Source organism: Schistocerca nitens, chromosome 9 (genome assembly GCF_023898315.1).
Source record: "Schistocerca nitens isolate TAMUIC-IGC-003100 chromosome 9, iqSchNite1.1, whole genome shotgun sequence".
NCBI lineage: Eukaryota > Metazoa > Arthropoda > Insecta > Orthoptera > Acrididae > Schistocerca > Schistocerca nitens.
This window is the reverse complement of record NC_064622.1, coordinates 261,356,504-261,379,756: the sequence shown is the minus strand read 5'-3', so window position 1 is coordinate 261,379,756 and position 23,253 is coordinate 261,356,504. Positions and strand designations below refer to the sequence as shown.

The 23,253-nt window shown below is 39.0% G+C and overlaps 1 protein-coding gene across 7 annotated transcripts in view; it reads left to right on the top strand.

Moving 5' to 3' along the window:
• The window catches only part of LOC126203429 (bifunctional 3'-phosphoadenosine 5'-phosphosulfate synthase), a 365,659-nt gene that overhangs the window by 276,388 nt on the left and 66,018 nt on the right, over positions 1–23,253 (top strand). For 2 of the 7 annotated variants that reach the window (XM_049937743.1, XM_049937742.1), the window contains exons 2-3: positions 13,610–13,639; positions 17,546–17,660. In XM_049937743.1, the coding sequence (XP_049793700.1) occupies positions 13,610–13,639; positions 17,546–17,660 (145 nt within the window). Of the gene's footprint in view, positions 1–6,960; positions 6,991–13,609; positions 13,640–15,918; positions 16,039–16,106; positions 16,233–17,545; positions 17,661–23,253 lie in introns of those variants that run through there. The other 5 variants (XM_049937746.1, XM_049937744.1, XM_049937745.1 and 2 more) reach the window with 4 other exon arrangements.

Genomic DNA, 23,253 nt, shown 5'->3' with positions numbered 1-23,253 from the left:
GGTTGCGGTAATGTCCCAAGCAAGGCTACCTGCAGTACTCTGTGGCCGTCTGGGGGCACTGATGGTGAGATATCGGTCTTCTTGTGGTGTTGTACACTGTGGACGTCCTGTACTGTAGCGCCTGAACACGTTTCCTGTCTGCTGGAATCGTTGCTATAATCTTGAGATCACACTTTGTGGCACACGGAGGGCCCGTGCTACAACCTGCTGTGTTTGACCAGCCTCCAGTCGCCCTAGTATGCTACCCCTCATAACGTCATCAATATGTGTTCTTTGAGCCATTTTCAACACACTCACCATTAGCACGTCTGAAGACGTCTGCACACTTACTCGCTGCACCGTACTCTGACATGCACCAACACACCTCTGCGTATGTTGAAGCGATTTCATAAATTCACTGTAGCTCCATTCATTGACATATGGTCACGACACACTACAGATACGTAGAAAAACTCATAAAGTTTTGTTCGGCTGAAGCCGCACTTCAGGTTTCTGCCGCCAGAGCGCTCGAGAGCGCAGTGAGACAAAATGGCGAGAGGAGCCGAGAAAGTGTATGTCGTGCTTGAAATGCACTCACATCAGTCAGTCATAACAGTGCAACGACACTTCAGGACGAAGTTCAACAAAGATCCACCAACTGTTAACTCCATTCGGCGATGGTATGCGCAGTTTAAAGCTTCTGGATGCCTCTGTAAGGGAAAATCAACGGGTCGGCCTGCAGTGAGCGAAGAAACGGTTGAACGCGTGCGGGCAAGTTTCACGCGTTGCCCGCGGAAGTCGACGAATAAAGAAAGCAGGCAGCTAAACGTACCACAGCCGACGGTTTGGAAAATCTTACGGAAAAGGCTAAAGCAGAAGCCTTACCGTTTACTATTGCTACAAGCCCTGACACCCGATGACAAAGTCAAACGCTTTGAATTTTCGGCGCGGTTGCAACAGCTCATGGAAGTGGATGTGTTCAGTGCGAAACTTGTTTTCAGTGATGATGCAACATTTTTTCTTAATGGTGAAGTGAACAGACACAATGTGCGAATCTGGGCGGTAGAGAATCCTCACGCATTCGCGCAGCAAATTCGCAATTCACCAAAAGTTAACGTGTTTTGTGTAATCTCACGGTTTAAAGTTTATGGCCCCTTTTTCTTCTGCGAAAAAAACGTTACAGGACACGTGTATCTGGACATGCTGGAAAATTGGCTCATGCCACAACTGGAGACCGACAGCGCCGACTTCATCTTTCAACAGGATGGTGCTCCACCGCACTTCCATCATGATGTTCGGCATTTCTTAAACAGGAGACTGGAAAACCGATGGATCGGTCGTGGTGGAGATAATGATCAGAAATTCATGTCATGGCCTCCACATTCTCCCAACTTAACCCCATGCGATTTCTTTCTGTGGGATTCTGTGAAAGATTCAGTGTTTAAACATATTCTACCAAGAAACATGCCAGAACTGCGAGCTCGCATCAACGATGCTTGCGAACTCATTGATGGGGACATGCTGCGCCGAGTGTGGGAGGAACTTGATTATCGGCTTGATGTCTGCCGAATCACTAAAGGGGCACATATCGAACATTTGTGAATGCCTAAAAAAAACTTTTTGACTTTTTGTATGTGTGTGTAAAGCATTGTGAAAATATCTCAAATAATAAAGTTATTGTAGAGCTGTGAAATCGCTTCAATCATTTGTAATAACCCTGTAAGGTGTGTCCACTCTTCTCCTGCAATGGAAATTCCGTGTGGCTAGGGCCTCCCGTCGGGTAGACAGTTCGCCAGGTGCAAGTCTTTCGAGCTGACGCCACTTTGGCGACTTGCGTGTCGATGGGAAGGAAATGACAATGATAAGGACAACACAACACCCAGCCCCGAGCGGAGAAAATCTCCGACCCAGCCAGGAATCGAACCCGGGCCGGTAGGTATGACATTCCGTCGCTCTGACCACTCAGCTACCAGGGGCCGACTCTTCTGCTGTAGAACGGCTTGAACACTATTGGGGACACTTTCAACGTGGTGTCTAAGTGTATGTGGAAGAATGGCAGCCAATTCTTCCTCAAGAGTCAAAAGCAGAGAAGGTAGTGATGTTGGACGCTGGGGTATGAAGCGAATGCAACGTTCTAACTCATCCCAGGATGCACTGTCACTGATACAAACAACCTTCATCTACGAACTATTTCTCTACTTACGCAGTGCACGATGCTGTAAAATGTGTTCATAACATTCCGTATTTAGCGTTTTCTTAAGCGCTATAAGGGGACCACACTGTAACCACGAAAAACATCACCTCTTCCGTATTTCGCTGTTGGCAGTACACGTATGGCGGGTAATGTTCTCCAGACGTTCGCCGAACCCAAACCCTCCCGCCAGATTGCCACAAGATACACAAAGATTCATCACTCGAAACCAATCCCTTCCGGTCATCCACTGTCCAGTGGCGTCACTGTTTACGCGACCTCGGGTATGGCTTAGCACTGACTAGACAAATGTGTGGCTTTTGAACATGTGCTCGATCACAGTCCTTGTGCTAGGTGAGCTGCTTGGTAGCACTTTTGACTCACGAGTGATTCCTTCCGCTGATTTATGCTGGTTTTTTACAGCCAACCTCGACAATACTCGACAGTCCATGTTCGTCGGTACAGTCTGCCTGCTCTTGATTTAGCAATGTTTGTTCCTTCGCAATTCCACATCACAATCATTTCACAAACAGTCGACACGGGCAGCTTTAGAATGATTCAAATGTTCCTTATGAATTTGTTACATTCAGTGACTTATACTCTGTTCATCATAAGAATAAACCTGATGTAAACGAACACAAACCCGGTGATGGATCAGAAGCCGTGGCAAACGTACACTGGTGTTGTTACGCTCTTGGTAGTAGGTCCCAGTTGTGGTATTAGATATTTTATTACTAAGTTACATTAAGTGAAACTTTAAGATTTTCTAATGTGTTAACAGTCATCAAAGTTTTTCTTAATCACGCTATAGATTTTATTTCAAAAATCGTGTATAGTCACAGTCTTTGTACTGTAGTGTTCTGATTGTCGCTGTTAATAAGCACGAAAATAGCTGAAGCTGCTTCCTGATTCGCAGTGAAACACGCATAAGGGACACGAGTAAAAGTGCCGAGATATAGGTCGATCTTAATGTTTTTGGTAAATTTACAGGAAATATTCGGCTTTGAAGTTTTCCGAAGGACTGTAGTTGATCAAACTGAGATACAAATACACACTGGATGTGTAGCGGAAACGGTAGTTTCTTAGATTGATGGTTTGGTGCAGTTCATGAATCGATGGTTCAAGTGTTGCCTTGATCATCCTTTTTTCGTTCAATTCGAAGTACCTAAATCTCGTAATTGTAAAATTCGTCATCATTTTTATGAATAATGCACGTCTTCTTGTTTCTAATTACAAATTGCACACGAAATTCCTGTTTTCATTTAAAATGTTAATTCTTCATTATCGATATTTTATGAGAGATTGTTAATAAAGGTCGCTTAAATTACGAAAACATAACAATTTAATTTTGAAGGACAAAATGAAAAACCAAATACTCTTTATTTGGACTATGTCCATTGTTTTATACCACAGATGTAATGTCTCACGAACCAGATCTGATAAATGTCGTAAAAACACCAAAAACAATCATTTTCACAGCATCGAGAATGCCTTACAAATGCTGCATTTTTACATTTGCCACTGTACCGTTACAATATGAACTCAACAGAACTGACCTGGAGACAAGTTAAGGGAAAAAAATAACCGACTGTTAAGCTGCCAGACGTACTGGAACAAACGCACGCAGCTTATTCACATGTCACTGCCGAACGCTGGCGGGATATAGAACGGCACGTCATAAAAGAAGAGGCGAAAATGCGGCGCCTGAGTAGATTCCGTTGTTGATCGACTCGTTATCAACGTAATAGATGGGTTTCTAGAACTGAAATGTATTTCGTGGATTCGGATAAGGAAGGAGCTAAGAGTTTACCATTACCAGACGACTGACTGTAACGAATACCTTCATTGGCTTCAATATGCAACAATACGGTGAAATCCCTGAGTATGCTTTTGCGTCACACATATCTCGCTCAGAAAATTCTTGCTTGTAATTAGAGTTAGAGCATTTTATACATTCCGTCTGGTCATATAAAAAGCGTGCGGTAGTGATGGAGTTTTGCCGAATATTATTTCATTCTCTTTAAAAATTAAATGACATTCAAAGCTATACTGTTTCTCTGCTCGTCTCTTTTTACGTCCGAACCCCAACTGCTCACATCATTGCAGTTTAGTTGGACCAGCTGACTGGCCAGTGCTGTCCAAGTTAAATTCGCCGGTAAAGCTGTTGTCCCGCATTAACGCTTAGTCTATGTGAGTGAAAGTGGACGTAGGTTGGAAGTGCTACTCTGAGGTGGTGGTTGATGTGGGAGGAGAGGACCAAACAGCGAGGTCGTCGGTCGCATCGGATTAGTGAAGGATGGGGAAGAAAGTCGGCCGTGCCCTTTCAAAGGAACCATCCCGGCATTTGCCTGAAGCGCTTTATGGAAATCACGGAAAACCTAAATCAGGATGGCCGGACGCAGGTTTGAACCGTCGTCCTCCCGAAAGCGAGTCCAATGTGATAACCACTGCGCCACCTCACTCAGTTGTGCGTGAAAAACAGCATCCTTATATTCGTACTTGATTGCACTGGACACAGCTTGGCTTCCGCTCCGCGTGAAATGAAATCCAATGAGATTCAAGGAAAAGCGGAAGAATACATGGTGTAATGTTTCCATCAGGTTTATTCTCATTATGATGGATACAGTATATAGTCCACGTTCGAAGTTACTGAGCTCTCCACATCGGCCCATTCAGCTGTTACTGCCCCTCTATTGACAACACAGTACTCCCCGCATCCTTTTACGCTGGAGGGTCCGTCTCTCGCAACATCCAGTGGTCAGTTCCGTACTACGTAGGGGTGTCCTGACACATTTGGTCAGATAGTATATACAGGGTGTTACAAAAAGGTACGGCCAAACTTTCAGGAAACATTCCTCACACACAAATAAAGAAAAGATGTTATGTGGACATGTGTCCGCAAACGCTTAATTTCCATGTTAGAGCTCATTTTAGTTTCGTCAGTATGTACTGTACTTCCTCGATTCACCGCCAGTTGGCCCAATTGAAGGAAGGTAATGTTGACTTCGGTGCTTGTGTTGACATGCGACTCATTGCTCTACAGTACTAGCATCAAGCACATCAGTACGTAGCAGCAACAGGTTAGTGTTCATCACGAACGTGGTTTTGCAGTCAGTGCAATGTTTACAAATGCGGAGTTGGCAGATGCCCAATTGATGTATGGATTAGCACGGGGCAATAGCCGTGGCGCGTTACGTTTGTATCGAGACAGATTTCCAGAACGAAGGTGTCCCGACAGGAAGCAAGCAATTGATCGGCGTCTTAGGGAGCACGGAACATTCCAACCTATGACTCGCGACTGGGGAAGACTTAGAACGACGAGGACACCTGCAATGGACGAGGCAATTCTTCATGCAGTTGACGATAACCCTAATGTCAGCGTCAGAGAAGTTGCTGCTGTACAAGGTGACGTTGACCACGTCACTGTATGCAGAGTGCTACGGGAGAACCAGTTGTTTCCGTATCATGTACAGCGTGTGCAGGCACTATCAGCAGCTGATTGGCCTCCATGAGTACACTTCTGGGAATGGTTCATCCAACAATGTGTCAATCCTCATTTCAGTGCAAACGTTCTCTTTACGGATGAGGCTTCATTCCAACGTGATCTAATTGTAAATTTTCACAATCAACATGTATGGACTGACGAGAATCCGCACGCAATTGTGCAATCACATCATCAACACAGATTTTCTGTGAACGTTTAGGCAGGCATTGTTGGTGATGTCTTAATTGGGCCCATGTTCTTCCACCTACGCTCAATGGAGCACGTTATCATGGTTTCATACGGGATACTCTACCTGTGCTGCTAGAACATGTGCCTTTACAAGTACGACACAACATGTGGTTCATGCACGATGGACCTCCTGCACATTTCAGTCGAAGTGTTTGTACGCTTCTCAGCAACAGATTCGGTGACCGATGGATTGGTAGAGGCGGACCAATTCCATGGCCTCCACGCTTTCCTGACCTCAACCCTCTTGACTTTCATTTATGGGGGCATTTGAAAGCTCTTGTCTACGCAACCCCGGTACCAAATGTAGAGACTCTTCGTGCTCGTATAGTGGACGGCTGTGATACAATACGCCATTCTCCAGGGCTGCATCAGCGCATCAGGGATTCCATGCGACGGAGGGTGGATGCATGTATCCTCGCTAACGGAGGACATTTTGAACATTTCCTGTAACAAAGTGTTTGAAGTCACGCTGGTACGTTCTGTTGCTGTGTGTTTCCATTCCATGATTAATGTGATTTGAAGAGAAGTAATAAAATGAGCTCTAACGTGGAAAGTAAGCGTTTCCGGACACATGTCCACATAACATATTTTCTTTCTTTGTGTGTGAGGAATGTTTCCTGAAAGTTTGGCCGTACCTTTTTGTAACACCATGTATAGGACAGTTTTAAGTCTAGGGTAGGTTTTAAAGTCTGAAAGTGTAAAGATAATTTATGGTCGCTCTGTAAATATAAAAGCAGACAGTGCGCGAAGGAGAGGTTGAGAGTGAAATCTTTTGATGCTGGGCGGCTGAACTACCGTCCCCCTGAGGGCCTCGTATCGACAGCTCGCCTCCCGCCGCTGTCAGTCTTTGGTCTCCCGCTCTGGCCGTGGCCTTCCCGAGAAATGGAGGCCGCGCGGCGCCCGCAGCTAACTGCTGGCACACTTTCCAGCGCGTTTCACTGCCGCCTCAGTCCTCGCGCAGGGCAGCAGCACTCGTTGTCAAGTGTTTGCACCGCGCCCCCCACGGGAACGAGATTCGCCGCGATCAACACACGACATTAAAACAAAAAGCTGAAAAATAAAAATCAATCAAATGTTTTGCCTAAAGGTAAGAAATAAAATAGAGAAAATTTGACACCTCATTTGAAGTACATAATTTCGAGCATCATTCAAAAGAATAACAAATGTCTCTGTAATCTATTTTATTTCCTACGTTTAGACAAATCATTGCAGAAAACATTTGACCGAGCGAGGTAGTGCAGTGGTTAGCACACTGGACTCACTTTTGGGAGGACGACGGTTCAATCCCGTGTCCAGCCATCCTGATTTAGGTTTTGCTTAATTTCCCTAAATCGCCAGAGGCAAATGCCAGGATGGTTCCTTTAAAAGGGCACAGCCGACTTCCTTCCCTAATCCGATGAGACCGATGACCTCACTGTTTGGGGTCTTCCCCCAAACAACCCGACCCAAAACATTTGACTGACTTTTTTCAATATATTTTTTTAAAGATAAGTCTTATTCAGAAAGCATGTTCTTATTGACACCACATTTGCCTTCATAGTGTCTTCTTTCCTCGAAATTTCGTAAAGTTAGTACTTGATGTGAAGGAAGCCAATTTAAAAATCAGATATAACACAGATGCAACTTTTTTTACACTTGATAGATGTGACTTGAAGAGATGAACTTACTGACATCTCATTTGCTTTTCTAGCATCTTCTGTTCTCGAAAGGCCATGAATTTAATATATGATTCGAAGGAACCCAATTAAAAATCAAATCTCACATCACTGTAACTTTTTTACGCAAATTAGCAAGACCTTGAAGAGATGAACATTTTGATACATCGTATACGTTAGCAAAATGGCTCTGAGCTCTAAGGGACTTAACATCTCAGGTCATCAGTCGTATATGTTAGCAGCTACTCTTAAAATATTTCATTTTTCCCTCAGATCACTAATTAAGTTTTTCTTAATTACCCCCATTATTTTCAAGCAATTAAACTTTTTTTTTTTTTTTTTTTTTTTTTTTTGCAAAACTGGATCTCATGTTGGACAATTTAACACTCCATTTCCCATCCTTACTTTCACTATGAAAATTCGGTCAAATATTCATTGTGTATGTTTTCCTCAAATCGCAAAGTCTATCCTTTCCTTTCTATGATACTGCCATCAAGTTCATTTCCCTTGTGTAGCCCTTGTATATTTCTTCCATCTTTCATCTTTGCCTACTTTATTTAGTACTGGCTTGCCATCTGAGTTCTTGATATTCATACAACCACATGTTTCTTCCAAAGGTCTGTCACAATTTTCCTATAGGCGGCATCTGTCTTTCCCCTGACCACAAAAACCATCACAGAAGCTCCCCCATCCTTCACAGGCGGAATAAAACAATCTGGATTATGTGGTTTTCCTGATGCCCTAATATTCTCTACATATTAAAACAGTGTGCAAGTAGACTTATTTTTTTCTGTTGGTCTATACTCGAGTATCTAGTTGGTGATACCTATTACTGAGATTATCATTTATTATAACTTGCACCATAATGTGTAGCAATGTTTTTATATGCTCGCACAAACTACCAGCAGGATAGTCAATTTAAGATGACTTAGCTCTGTCAACTATACAAACAAATTCACAATACTGGTATACAATACAGAAAAAAAAAAAAATTTTTTTTTGCCGTATATATATCTGTCAACTACACAAACAAATTGACAATACTGGTATACAATACAGCAATATATATATATATATATATATATATATATATATATATATATATATATATATATATATATATATATAAGATGTCCCAAATGATTTGAAAGTAGGATATATTTCAGTGATACATAAAAAAGGAGCGAAAGATGAGTGTAAAAATTATAGGGGAATAACAGTGACCAATACCTTCAGTAGATTATATGGAAGAATTATTAAATATTTGTTAGAACAAGAATACAAAGAAAAGGAGGCTGAAGAACAAGCAGGTTTTAGAGCTGGAAGATCAACAATTGATCATATCTTTTGCCTACAACAAATTATTGAAAAAAAAAATGGTTCGGGCACAACCTATACATTTAGTATTCATAGATATAGAAAAAGCCTATGATAGTGTGCCTTTATCCAGTTTATGGAAAGCTTTAAGATCAATAGGAATAAATCCAAGAATAATTAAAGCAATTCAAAATTTATATAAAAATTCTATTTCAAAAATAAAAATTGGTAAATATCTATCACATGGATTCCAAGTCACAAAAGGATTACGTCAAGGATGTAGCATCTCACCTACATTGTATAAAATATATACAGAAGTAACTTTACAGAATTGGAAGAAAAAATGTCACGCTATGGGAATACCAATAAATGATAGAATAATATACTCGCTACAATTTGCAGATGACCAACTGATTATAGCCCAAGACTATGAGGACATAGAGTATATGACCAGAAAATTGATTCAAGAATATAAAAAATCAGGTCTAAATGTAAACATGAATAAAACAAAGTACATGGTAATTGGTGGAGTGAATGGAGACTTAATATTAGAAGAAGGGATGGGAACAATAACAGCTACTGAGGAATATAAATATTTAGGTGTGAAAATTACAAATGATGGGAAACAGGACAAAGAAATTAGATCAAGAATAAATTCTGGAAAGACGACAATCTCTTTATTGAATGGAATTCTCTGGGACAAACACATAACAACTGATAACAAAATAAGGATTTTTAAAACAATAGTTAGGAGCATTATTACATATGGTTCAGAAGTGTGGACAACAAAATGGCAACTGAAATCAAAATTATTAGCCACAGAAATGGATTTCTGGAGACGTTCAGCAAGAATATCAAGACGAGAAAGAATAAGAAATGAAGTAATCAGAGACAAGATGAAATGTAAAAATTCAATTATTGATTTCATCGAGCACAAACAACTTAAATGGTATGGACACATCAGACGAATGGAACAGGAAAGGCTACCAAAATGCATAATCGACTGGGTACCAATTGGAAGAAGAAAAAGGGGACGACCACCTGATACATGGATACAGGGAGTTCAGTCAGCAATGAGGAAGAACAACATTCCTGAAGATTTATGGACAAATAGAGAAGAGTGGAGAACAATAATTAGTGACTTACTGTAATCTAGAATAGGTGCTGGAAAAATGTACTCACATTGTAAATCCAGAATTATATATATATATATATATATATATATATATATATATATATATATATATATATATATATATATATGGTTATAATAGAGGGAAACATTCCACGTAGGAAAAATATATCTAAAAACAAAGATGATGTGACTTACCAAATGAAAGTGCTGGCAGGTCGACAGACACACAAACGAACACAAACATACACACAAAATTCAAGCTTTCGCAACAAACTGTTGCCTCATCAGGAAAGAGGGAAGGAGAGGGAAAGACGAAAGGATATGGGTTTTAAGGGAGAAGGTGAGGAGTCATTCCAATCCCGGGAGCGGAAAGACTTACCTTAGGGGGAAAAAAGGACGGGTATACAATCGCACACACACACATATCCATCCACACATATACAGACACAAGCAGACATCTCACAAGCAGACATATTTTGGTGTTTGAAACTCTTTGTCTTTAAATATGTCTGCTTGTGAGATGTCTGCTTGTGCCTGTATATGTGTGGATGGATATGTGTGTGTGTGCGAGTGTATACCCGTCCTTCTTTCCCCCTAAGGTAAGTCTTTCCGCTCCCGGGATTGGAATGACTCCTTACCTTCTCCCTTAAAACCCATATCCTTTCGTCTTTCCCTCTCCTTCCCTCTTTCCTGATGAGGCAACAGTTTGTTGCGAAAGCTTGAATTTTGTGTGTATGTTTGTGTTCGTTTGTGTGTCTGTCGACCTGCCAGCACTTTCATTTGGTAAGTCACATCATAGATGATGTGACTTACCGAATGAAAGTGCTGGCAGGTCGATAGACACACAAACAAACACAAACACACACACGAAATTCAAGCTTTCGCAACAAACTGTTGCCTCATCAGGAAAGAGGGAAGGTGAGGGAAAGACGAAAGGATGTGGGTTTTAAGGTAGAGGGTAAGGAGCCATTCCAATCCTGGGAGCGGAAAGACTTACCTTAGGGGGAAAAAAGGACAGGTATACACTCACACACACACACACACACACACATATCCATCCGCACCTACAGAGGGAAACCTTCCACATGGGAAAAATATATCTAAAAACAAAGATGAAGTAACTTACCAAACAAAAGCATTGGCATGTTGATAGACACACAAACAAACACAAAAACACTCACAAAATTCAAGCTTTCGCAACCAATGGTTGCTTCATCAGGAGTGAGGGAAGGAGAGGGAAAGACGAAAGGATGTGGGTTTAAAGGGAGAGGGTAAGGTATACACTCGCATATATATATGTGTGTGTGTGTGTGTGTCCTTTTATCCCCCTAAGGTAAGTCTTTCTGCTCCCAGGATTGGACCCTCTCCCTTAAAACCCACATCCTTTCGTCTTTCCCTCTCCTTCCCTCTTTCCTGATGAAGCAACCGTTGGTTGTGAAAGCTTGAATTTTGTGTGTGTGTTTGTGTTTGTTTGTGTGTCTATCAACATGCCAAGGTTTTCGTTTTTTGTTTCTCAGACATATACCGCAATACACATGAGAAAATCGAAACTATAGTAAAGAAATAATATCTGTAAATGAAGAAATAGAGGAATACATAAGGAAATGGCAGAACCACATCAGTAGGATGGAGGATGAAGACTACCAAAATGTCTATACAAAGGTAAACCAACAGTTCATAGAAACATAGGGCGTCTCAAAACCAGATGAAAATGCTGGGACTAACGTTTATAAGTAGGTGTAACAGACAAAGCCTAATGTGTGCAGGGGATGATGAGGAATAATAATTTATTTGTATCATTGCTTAACACATCACTCTAGCACAACTTCCAAGAAATTGCAGTTTTGAGAAACACATCATTTGGAAAGCAGTTGTCTGAACATTTGAGAAGTACATGTGCCATGCAACTGAATTATGAGCTGTTATAGGAACAAACTCGAACAACTGTAACATTGCAATTTACAATATGTAAAATTAAAGTGTACACTCACAGTCATTAGTGTTTCAGTACTATGATTGTGAATACAGATCTTCAGACCATGTCTGGCTGGCCATGTAAATAAGGGGAATGCTGTTTCTTACTTAAAATATCTAGATATGTGCTTAAAAACAGCTGCTGTTTTGTAGTGTGTGACAATTAAGATAGCAGTTAAGATGTTTCAAATTTTCTGGAATATTGTCCAATGAATTGGACAATCCTGGGGCTGTATTACACAGATCTTATTTGTGTAACATTGATATTATTTATTAGGGGCACAGTAATTTAGACACTGGAAGCGCATTCAGGAGGCAAGGGATTCAAATCTCCACAAGTCTAATCACAATTAGGTTTTCCTCAGTTTCCCTCAGTCACTTAAAAAACATGTTGGGATGGTTTATTTCAGAATGTTATTGCCAATTTGGTATACGAGTATCATCCAAACCAAACTTGTGCTATATCTTGAATGAACTTATTACTGATGATCTGTTATATCCTAATCCTCATTTTTTCCTTTTAATAATTATTATTCATGAAACAAGAGTGCATCTGTTCTTGAACATAAAGCATCCACTCACTGAAGGAACACATCACCTTGAGCATTTGTGACTGACTGATTGTAGGTACCAAGTGAACTCTCAAGTCCAGTTTCTTGCCCACTCTTCTGTTTCAACTCTCCAAACACACCTTGTGTATCTACTCAAAGTTTCAACCTGGTAGTGTCTTCCTCTTAGCTTCTGTCTCCAGGAGTGCTCTTTCGTCAAAGATACTTGGGTACTCTACTTCATAAAAGGAATCAGTGGCTTAACATACTTTCCAAAAATAAATATCATGTATATTGTCAGTGAATATTATATATTACTCTATAGACAAGGTCTTCAATCACTTTATGAAGAATGCTCTCAGTGTAAGAACACTGTTCGCAGAACACACGGATCTACATTTTGAGTCCCAACGGTCACATCATTGAACTGTCACAAATGTTCATTTGATGAGTACATAAATTGAGTCACTGAAATATTGTGTGTCCACTATGAAGACTGTATCAAGTGTGAACTTGATAGCCATACCTTAATTCCTGCCCCTTCAATTTGTGTTTAAATCACATAAATGTCACCTAAAATACTTAATAAATCTATTGAGGCTAGATTCTCTTTTCTCCCCCTGATCTGATCTCGCTTACATTCTAGTGGTGTGAGGCAATTTTCTCTGACAGGATAATTGGCAGTGAAAATCTATTACACACTGTCTTACTTAGAGAGCCAGTGTGAACCCCATAATGTCTGAAAGTGATACCTTGACATTATGAACCAAGAAAACATATTATGATTCGGGAAATATAAATATTCAGTTCTGGTTTGCTGGAAACTGGCATTTTGAAAGTTTGCCTGTGCAGATAATACATGTAGATCATTACTTAAATTAAAACACCAACCTGAATCATTTCTTGTTTTTAATATGAAAGCTTCATCCGCTGATGTCATTTAAATTTTGTTATTGTTGTATATTGGTAGCATGTTATAATTTCTTTTTAATACAGAATTATGTTAACCTGCGAGTGATATGTTCATTGGTGCAATGCTGGTAAAGAAACTCACTGACATGCTTATTTTTCTTCTAGGGGTTCTATGCATCATCAACCTCAGCATGGGTAAGCCAGACATGACACAGCATGCAGGTGTGGCTGTATATAATTCTATGCTATGCATGCTGCATGTTTGGTGTTTGGCTGTGTAGTAGAATTTTCTCTTTCATCCTTTCGTGTAGAAAAACAGTAGAGAGAATTGTCATAAGGTATAGCAATGGCAAATTTGAAATGAGATTGTATAATTAGAGCTATAGCACATGGTTTTGTGAATAGTACATCATTACTGGTCTCTCTTAGTCCCATGGCACCATTATGTTGTTCCACTAACCTAAGGTAAAAATGAGTGGTTAGTTCCTCTGCATGCTAAAAATAGAATCTAATGGGCATCCAATCAGGTCCTATGGGCTTTATTCTATTGAGTGATTTATCTGTTTTCCAGTTCTACATTCAGCTATTCCTGTATCTGCCATTTGTGCATCCCTGCAATCATTGTGTATACAAAAAGAAAAATGTGAAGAAATTTTTGCATAAAAGAGTAGAAACATAAAATTAATATCAAATAGTTCCTTTTTTGCATGAAACTGTGGAGAACTCAGAAAATATAGTATCACCCAGTTAATATAATTTCCTGTGCATTGCAGTCTTGTTGCTTATTTTAAAAACAACAAAGATGTTCCAGAACAGATCTTTGCTGAACTAGCACTTCGTTTTTGTTAGTATTCAGTGCAAAAACATTTAGAAAATGTAATAGAGTGAGAGGCCGTGGTTTACTTATGTAGCTCAGCATATCTCAGACGTAGTAGAAATTTCTTTTTATTACCTCGTGCATGTCAAAATTTATTTAAAAATGGTTTAAGGCAATTACTGGCTTCTGAGTTAATTTAATCTATCATCATAACTGCTAAACATAATTTGCATGAACACTGTTACATACTAACAGTTGAAGTAAATGTGCTGCTTTTGTTGAATTCAGGATATTCACTGCATAGAACAGAAGAAAGGCAGCTACCAGTAGATTGTCAAAATAGGCACAATCACACAGTGCCTCTGGAAGCACAGGTGATAAGTGACATCTGATGATTCAAAAAAAAAAGAAAACAGTTGTACGTGACATACAAGTATGAATCAGTTTCTTTCCCTATGTGACTGGTATAATCTCCGTTTATTTTGTTTTTTCATAAATACCAATTTCTTCTGATGTGAGAAATGCCACTTGTGGAAATCTGATATTCCATGTCTTTGTTCATTTTCGTTTTTATGTATCTTGTTTTGGTAGTTGATTATTAGATGCTTTCTTTTTCATTTTGATGTTGTCAATGTTCTTCATTAATTGCATGCATGTGGCACTGGAAAATAGATGAAAGTTCATAACAGCCATTAACCAGGATAATAAATTACAGTGATTGAGTGGCAAATGAAGGTTAAGTGTTTCATTGACCAATACATTTCATTCAACAGGAGAATTATCCTGTCATAGCCACATAAAAAAGAGATTATTTAAGTTTGCAAATTTCTTAGAACTCATTTCTTCCTCCTTTTTGTTATATGACAGTCTTATGTTGTTTATTGGCAGCTTTTTTTTTACATAAGTTTTGGCTTAACATGCAGTTTTATATATCTTCCAGTGTTTCCATCGGTTTCTCAGTACAGATTCCCACAGACATCAGCTCATTATTACCATCTGCTTGCCACATTTTCAAGTCATTGACATGAAATTTCATAGGGTTATTTTTTTACACTTTCACATTGAGATTGCTGTAGAAATGAATACCATTAAGGAAAGAACATATTGAGAAGTGAGTTTAATGTTTCTAAGGCATTAGATACATCTTCTGCAAAATGTACAGTTACCTGTTTTCACAAATTTCTTACACTTGACTTTTTCTGCATAAATACATTTTCTTTAGCTGCATTTCCTGCAAATAAGAATTCCATCACCTAAAATGGTTTTAATGGATTCAAAATAAGCAAGCACCCTGCTCTTAAAGCCAGCACACTTAGCAATACTTTTAAGTACAAAATATGTTGAGCTGATCTTCTTCTTTAACTGATCTTTGTGTTCACTCCATTATCCAGCTGGAGCCCAAGGAATTTTACGTATACTGTATTTTTTAATGCATGACCATTAGTGTCTATTAGTGTTAACAGCGGGTAATTTTTGCTTGTTTGAAATTACATAAGTTGAATCTGCATAGGTTAGATTTAAACTATTTGCTGTGGGCCACTTGTAGGCCTGAGGGGCAGGATGTTAGTGCCTAGGCTACTGCTGTTAGCCACATATGTGTGGCTGTCCTTGATGTGGGTCACTCCTGCAGTAGCCTCCTCCCACCACTGTTCTTCCCTCCCCTCCCTTCCTCTCCTCCATGCCACACCAGCTGTGTCTTCAGCTTCTACACTCAGTTAGTGGCTGCTCACAGGCAAGCCAGTGCAGCTTCTGAGGCAGCAGCAAGATGTTCAAGAAGGTGTGTAGTCACTGTTTGACAGGTGGCCCTTTTGTCACTTATCTTTGCAAGTGATTAGATTGTGGAGAGACCAACACCCAGTGACTCCCTTTTTGAGGAAACAGGAGTTAGCTGACGCAGTACTGGCTTCACTGTATTTTGTTTACTAAATTACAACAAACTTCTGATCTTCCGTGTACAGCAACAGCATGAATGTGTGTACCTCCTGGTGTGTCAGCAGTGCTGCATTTCGGTGTCTATTATTTGTATAGGGTGTTAAAAGAGATGATAGTATGCATAAGTGTCTTACAGCACTTGATTTCTAGAGTGTTGCCATTTGATCTCACTGTGAAATAACGTTTGTTGATTTGTTTAGTTTGGCACATGTAACATCATTGACACTTACATAAATATCATTGCTGTTCTACACAAATGACATCATCTATGCAGTACCTACCCACACAACTGTCATCAAATGGGTTTTGAGATCTATTGTTAGTGCATGTCAGGAATATTAGATATGATTATTTTCTAGCTGGACTGACACATAAAATTTTTGGTCACAATTATTTGTGGAAGGGTTCATCAATTTAATAAACTACAGTAATGTGATAACAACAGACAAAAATGTGCTATGTATGTCTCCAAACAACAAAAGAAAAAGTAGAAGTACTTAAGTTTGTAGTTATAGACCCAGTTAATGCTTTGTATCAGTTTATTTTTATGTCTTGAACCTTCAGTATGGGGAATTGCAAGGCAGCTCTGCCATAAGAACAGTTATCACAGTGAGTACTTAGACCAGACAATTGCTCATAGAAGAAACAGAAAGAAGGTTACGGTCTTATGTTACAATCCTTACAGACGGACCACAGCTTGGAGTGGAAAAAGAAATCAGCTGTGTCCTATTTTTCATAAAATCATAGGAAATCTAAAACTGAGTAGCTGAACATGATCTTGAGCTGTCATCCTCCCAAATGCAAATCCATTGTAACAGGACTCAAGGCTATTATATGTTTGTTTCTTGTTTTTTACACACTGATGCCTGTGGAATTTTCACACCTTTACTTCAACAAAGTCTATAAGTAATTTGCAGAGAGTTCTAGCAACAGTTGATCTGATTAAAAGCCATAGTTCCACAATTATTCTTGTTCAAAATATCTTTGTGTTATGTTATTCTACTTTAATCCAAAAAAGATACTCTGTTTTTGTGATCAAAAAAACTGCATACCCTGTATAAAAAATAAACATATTGCTTCCTGATGCATGAAATTTGTAGACATAGTTTACATGCTATTTTATTCACTTCTTAACTTTTGTGGTAGAAACACATTTTGAAAATCTGATTAGCCAAAGTTTTGCATAGTACTAAATAAAAAGATATCATAGAAAATTAATTAAATCTCTGCACAGTATTTTTACTCTTTTCCATGTGTTCTCTGTACTTATCTGATCTTGTCTATGAATGTAGCAGTAAGATATAACAGCAGGAAACTGCTTATAATAATTCTCTTTATTTGCATGTACACAGGCTTTGCAAGTGGCTACAAATGTCACAGAGCAAAAGCATCATGTATCAAGGGACAAGCGTGGTCAGATCCTTGGCAACCTAAGAGGCTTCCGAGGATGCACTGTGTGGTTCACAGGTTGGTACTCATTTGAGTTGTATATGAAACAAATAAACAGTACCACGTTTATAAGTTTTTGTTCCTTGTATTTTGGCACAAAGTTTTGCTGCAGTTTACTTGCTTGTGTAGAATGCTGCATGTGTGTCTAAGTGTAAGCAAAAATAATAATCTAAAATATGTCAGTCTTGATATGGAAAACACTGACAAGAATAGGGGACAGGATGATAGGACAGCTGTCAAAACATTGTGGAATAGCCTCCTTGGTACTAGAGAGAGGTGTAGAAGATAAAAATTGTAGAGGAGGGCAGAGATTGGAATACATCAGCAAATAATTGAGGATGTAGGTTACAACTGCTACTCCAAGATGGAAAATGTTGGCACAGGAGAGCAATTTGTGGTGGGCCACACCAAACCAGTCTGTAGACTGTTGACAAAAAAAGGCCTCGATTGCAGTTGTTTCAAACAAACAAACTGAAATGTCATTCACTCATGGTGCTTACCTATTATTTCTTATTTTACAGCTTACTTTTAGATTTTCAATGGTTGTATCCCTATGAAGCAGGTTTTTGAATGGATGAATTGGTGAATGATTTTTCTTGATTTCATTTGTCATTTCCTATGGTGTCTTCATAGCTGCATCTATGTTGCAATCAAGTTTTGTAAGATTTTCATATTTAATTCTTTGAAGATTCCAGAAATATCTCATTTCTTCTGATCTTCAGACAGTTTCTTCTCTTTCTGCATAAATCTTTAAGACATGAAGCACTCAAAACATGTCATCCTTCTTGCAATAGTCACATTCTCTGGACAATGCCTTGTGCTAATTTTTTGTTCATTTGAAGTTTTGCTTTTGTTAACCACTTAACATCTTCTCCTGATTGGAATTCAAAGATTCAAATATGATGTATGCATGTTTCCATCATGTGTTGATGCACAGTTCTTCATAATCTTTGTTAAAGTTTTCCCATTGTTCCTCAAGAAACATGCATTATCTGTAATAGAAAAAATACTTATCCTTAAATTGAATGTTAATGGGAAGCAAAAAAGAAAAAAAAAATATTAGGGAGAAACTTCCTATCATGAAGCCATTAGATATAGAGAGAGCACTAGTTTGAACTGGGAAAGGAAATTGGCTATGGCCTTTCAAATGAACCAGCATGGCATCTACCATAAGTGATCTATGGAAATTATGGAAAATCTCAATTTAGATGGCACAATGAGGATTTGAACTGCAGTCCTCTTGAATCCAAGTAGAGTGTTTTACTACTGCACCACCTTGTGTGGTTTAAAGCTTCTCAAAAAATTCCTGTTCATAACATGTTCTTTTAAACATATCTTTGGTATGTATGTCATTATACTTCCTTGGACTTAGTGACTGGGTATTATACTTCTGCAGCATCAATTATTCCCTCTCATTTTCTACAATAGACTGTGTGTGGCAGTTAGAGTTGTTGTTCTTTTATACATGGTTAATGGACTGTAGGGACACCTAAACACCGTGTGTGCACACTCATGTGGAAGACAAATATAATGCTTGCCCATACATCTGTGATCAACCATTTAATAAACATTGATTCCTTCTTTTTAAATATATTTTATTATTATCTGTTGTGTTATGTAACTGGATAGGCAAAAAAATCTACTCACGAAGTGAAGGCAGGAGACAACACATAGAAGTTAATAAAATGTCAAGCTTTTGGAGCCAGTGGCCCCTTCTTCTAGCAGAAGGGTTGAAGGGAAGACAGGAGAAGGAAAAGGACTGGCAAGGTTTGGGAAATGGGGAGGATTATGGAAAAGTTGCCCAGAACCCCAGGTTAGGGGAGACTGATTGTCGGAGGTTGCACCAGATGAGATTTGAAAACCTAAGAGCTTAAAGGTTGAAGATAGGGTGATAAGCAAGACAGGTAATAACTGTCAAATATCATGCAAGAGTTAATAAGAGCAGAAAGCTAAGGGTGTAACACATGGTGGAGGTGCGGGTAGGGAAAAACGACAGGTCAGCAAATAAAAGATATAGAAAACTAAAAGGGAGTGAAGAAAGAAATAGTTGCTGAGTAGAAATGCTGAGTCCAAAGGAATTAATGTCAATTAAGGCCAGTTGGTGAAAGAACCAAGAAATGTTGTAAAGCCAGTTCCCACCTGCACAGTTCTGAGAAACTGATGTCAACGGGAAGAACCCAGGTGGCACATATGTTGAAACAGGCACTGAGGTCACAACTGTCATTATGTAGAGCATGCTCTGCAACAGAATATTATGTTGCCAGTATGTGTTCTCTGTCTATACCCATTCATCCTAACTGATAACTGATAACTTGGTAGTAGTCCTACCAATGTAGAAGGCTGAACAGTGTTTGCATAACAGTTGGTACATGATATGCTTCATTTGACAGATGAGTCTCCCTTTGATAAGGGAGAGGGTAAGGAGTCATTCCAATCCCGGGAGCGGAAAGACTTACCTTAGGGGGAAAAAAAGGACAGGTATACACTCACACACACACACACACACACATATCCATTCGCACATATACAGGTCTGTATATGTGTGGATGGATATGTGTGTGTGTGCGAGTGTATACCCGTCCTTTCTTCCCCCTAGGGTAAGTCTTTCCGCTCCCGGGATTGGAATGACTCCTTACCCTCTCCCTTAAAACCCACATCCTTTCGTCTTTCCCTCTCCTTCCCTCTTTCCTGATGAGGCAACAGTTTGTTGCGAAAACTTGAATTTTGTGTGTATGTTTGTGTTTGTTTGTGTGTCTATCGACCTGCCAGCACTTTCGTTTGGTAAGTCACATCATCTTTGTTTTTAGATATATTTTTCCTACGTGGAATGTTTCCCGCTATTATAACCATATATATATATATATATATATATATATATATATATATATAAAACAGAGGGAAACATTCCACGTGGAAAAAATATATCTAAAAAGAAAGATGATGAGACTTACCAAACAAAAGCGCTGGCAGGTCGATAGACACACAAACAAACACAAATATACACACAAAATTCAAGCTTTCGCAACAAACTGTTGCCTCTTTCCTGATGAGGCAACAGTTTGTTGCGAAAGCTTGAATTTTGTGTGTATATTTGTGTTCGTTTGTGTGTCTATCGACCTGCCAGCGCTTTTGTTTGGTAAGTCTCATCATCTTTATATATATATATATATATATATATATATATATATATATATATATAAAGATGATGTGACTTACTGAACAAAAGCGCTGGCAGGTCGATAGACACACAAACAAACACAAACACACACACAAAATTCAAGCTTTCGGTAACAACAAACTGTTGCCTCATCAGGAAAGAGGGGAAGGAGAGGGAAAGACGAGAGGATGTGGGTTTTAAGGGAGAAGGTAAGGAGTCATTCCAATCCCGGGAGCGGAAAGACTTACCTTAGGGGGAAAAAAGGACAGGTATACACTTGCACACACACACATATCCATCCACACATATACAGACACAAGCAGACATATTTAAAGACAATGAGTTTGGGCAGAGATGTCAGTCGAGGCGGAAGTGAAGAGGCAAAGATGATGTTGAATGACAGGTGAGGTAGAAAACTATAACTTTGACTTTACATATGTCTGCTTGTGTTTGTATATGTGTGGATGGATATGTGTGTGTGTGCGCGAGTGTTTACCTGCCCGTTTTTCCCCCTAAGGTAAGTCTTTCCGCTCCCGGGATTGGAATGACTCCTTACCCTCTCCCTTAAAACCCACATCCTTTTGTCTTTCCCTCTCCTTCCCTCTTTCCTGATGAGGCAACAGTTTGGTGCGAAAGCTTGAATTTTGTGTGTATGTTTGTGTTTGTTTGTGTGTCTGTCGACCTGCCAGCACTTTCATTTGGTAAGTCACATCATCTTTGTTTTTAGATATATTTTTCCTACGTGGTATGAAGAAACATTCCACATGGGAAAAATATATTAAAAGAAAGAGATGCTGTGACTTACCAAACGGTAAAGTGCTGAAGTGCTGATAGATAGACACAATAAAAAACACACAAACACACACACAAATATCAAGCTTTCGCAATCCAAGGTTGCTTCATCAGGAAAGAGGGAAGGAGAGGGAAGGACGAAAGGATGTGGGTTTTAAGGGAGAGGGTAAGGAGTCATTCCAATCCTGGGAGCGGAAAGACTTACCTTAGGGGGAAAAATGGACAGGTATACACTTGTGTGCACACAGACGCACACACACAATCCCACACACACACACACACACACACACACACACACGCACACGCACACACACACACACATATATATATCCATCCGCACATATACAGACACAAGCAGACATATGTGAAGTCAAAATTATAGTTTTCTGTATCTTTTATTTTCTGACCTGTCTATTTTTCCCTGCCCCCACCTCTAACACATATTATTCACTTAGCCTCCCACTCTTATTAACTCTTGCACAATGTTTTGTCATTAATCTCTGCCTTGCCTATTACCCTACCTTCAACCTTTAAGCTGTCTGGTTTTCAAATCTCATCCAGTGCAGATCACAACAGTCAACCTTTCCTTAACTTCTTCCTTAACTTCTATGTGTTTTCTCTTGCTGCTGCTTGATGAGTAGATTTTTTTATCTATCTAAGTATATTGTATTCTCAGAATTGTTTATCTGGTGTGCACTGTATAATTAATACTGATTTATGGGCTGACAAAAATACGTTGTAAATTACTTTTGAATTCAAAGCTATTAGATTTGTGAATGTCATATAGGTTAGGTCCCTAAATCTTCTGAAATATTTAGCTACTGATTTTATTACTGCTTTTATTCTGTTTCTGTTCATGGTCTAGGTAAATCACTATTTCTAATTATTCTGATTCTTTGTTAATTAATACAATTCAAATGAGGATATGTGCAACATTAAAATTTTCTGTAACTCTTTTACATTTCTTTGAATAAACTAGTATGTTCACAACTGCCTAATGAAACTTGATGAACAAAAGATTAATGAGTACAGTAGAAATTGTTACTTCCAGATAATCCAAATTGTTTGCTTTGCAAGATCTCTTACTTCATCTGTTCTCACAAGAAATACTCAGAAAGCTGTCAGGTGGTGACTCGAGTGAACTTTTCATGAATAATACAATAGTTAGCCTGCTGAACAGGCAAACAACTGTAAAACCACTTATAAAATTTATTAATCAGATATTGATCCACATCATCCCCATTAAATGAAACAGTGCAGTATTGTTACACATAAAAATTAATTGCGATATAATCTTGCTATATTTCCAGATATCATTCCACCTTACTTCTACATGGAAGATGAAAGGAGTACTAAAGACAGAAGATATTATTTTGAATATGCTGCACTTTTTATGCACTATTCCCACTTACCCTTGATTAATAGTTATAGGTGTTTACAAAGACTGCAACATAAATCAATGTCTCTGACCACTGAGCAGTAGTGTCTAGTTTGTATGCCAGTCAAAACATATTTATTGAAATTCCATTATCATATTACAGCCTTTTTCCTTCAAAACTCTGCCAAGCATAAGAAACAAAAGTTGAGACTTATAAATATACTTAGAAACCATCCAAAAGCTGTAGATTTGCTTTGTGTAGCTAAGCATTGGTTCAGGTATGA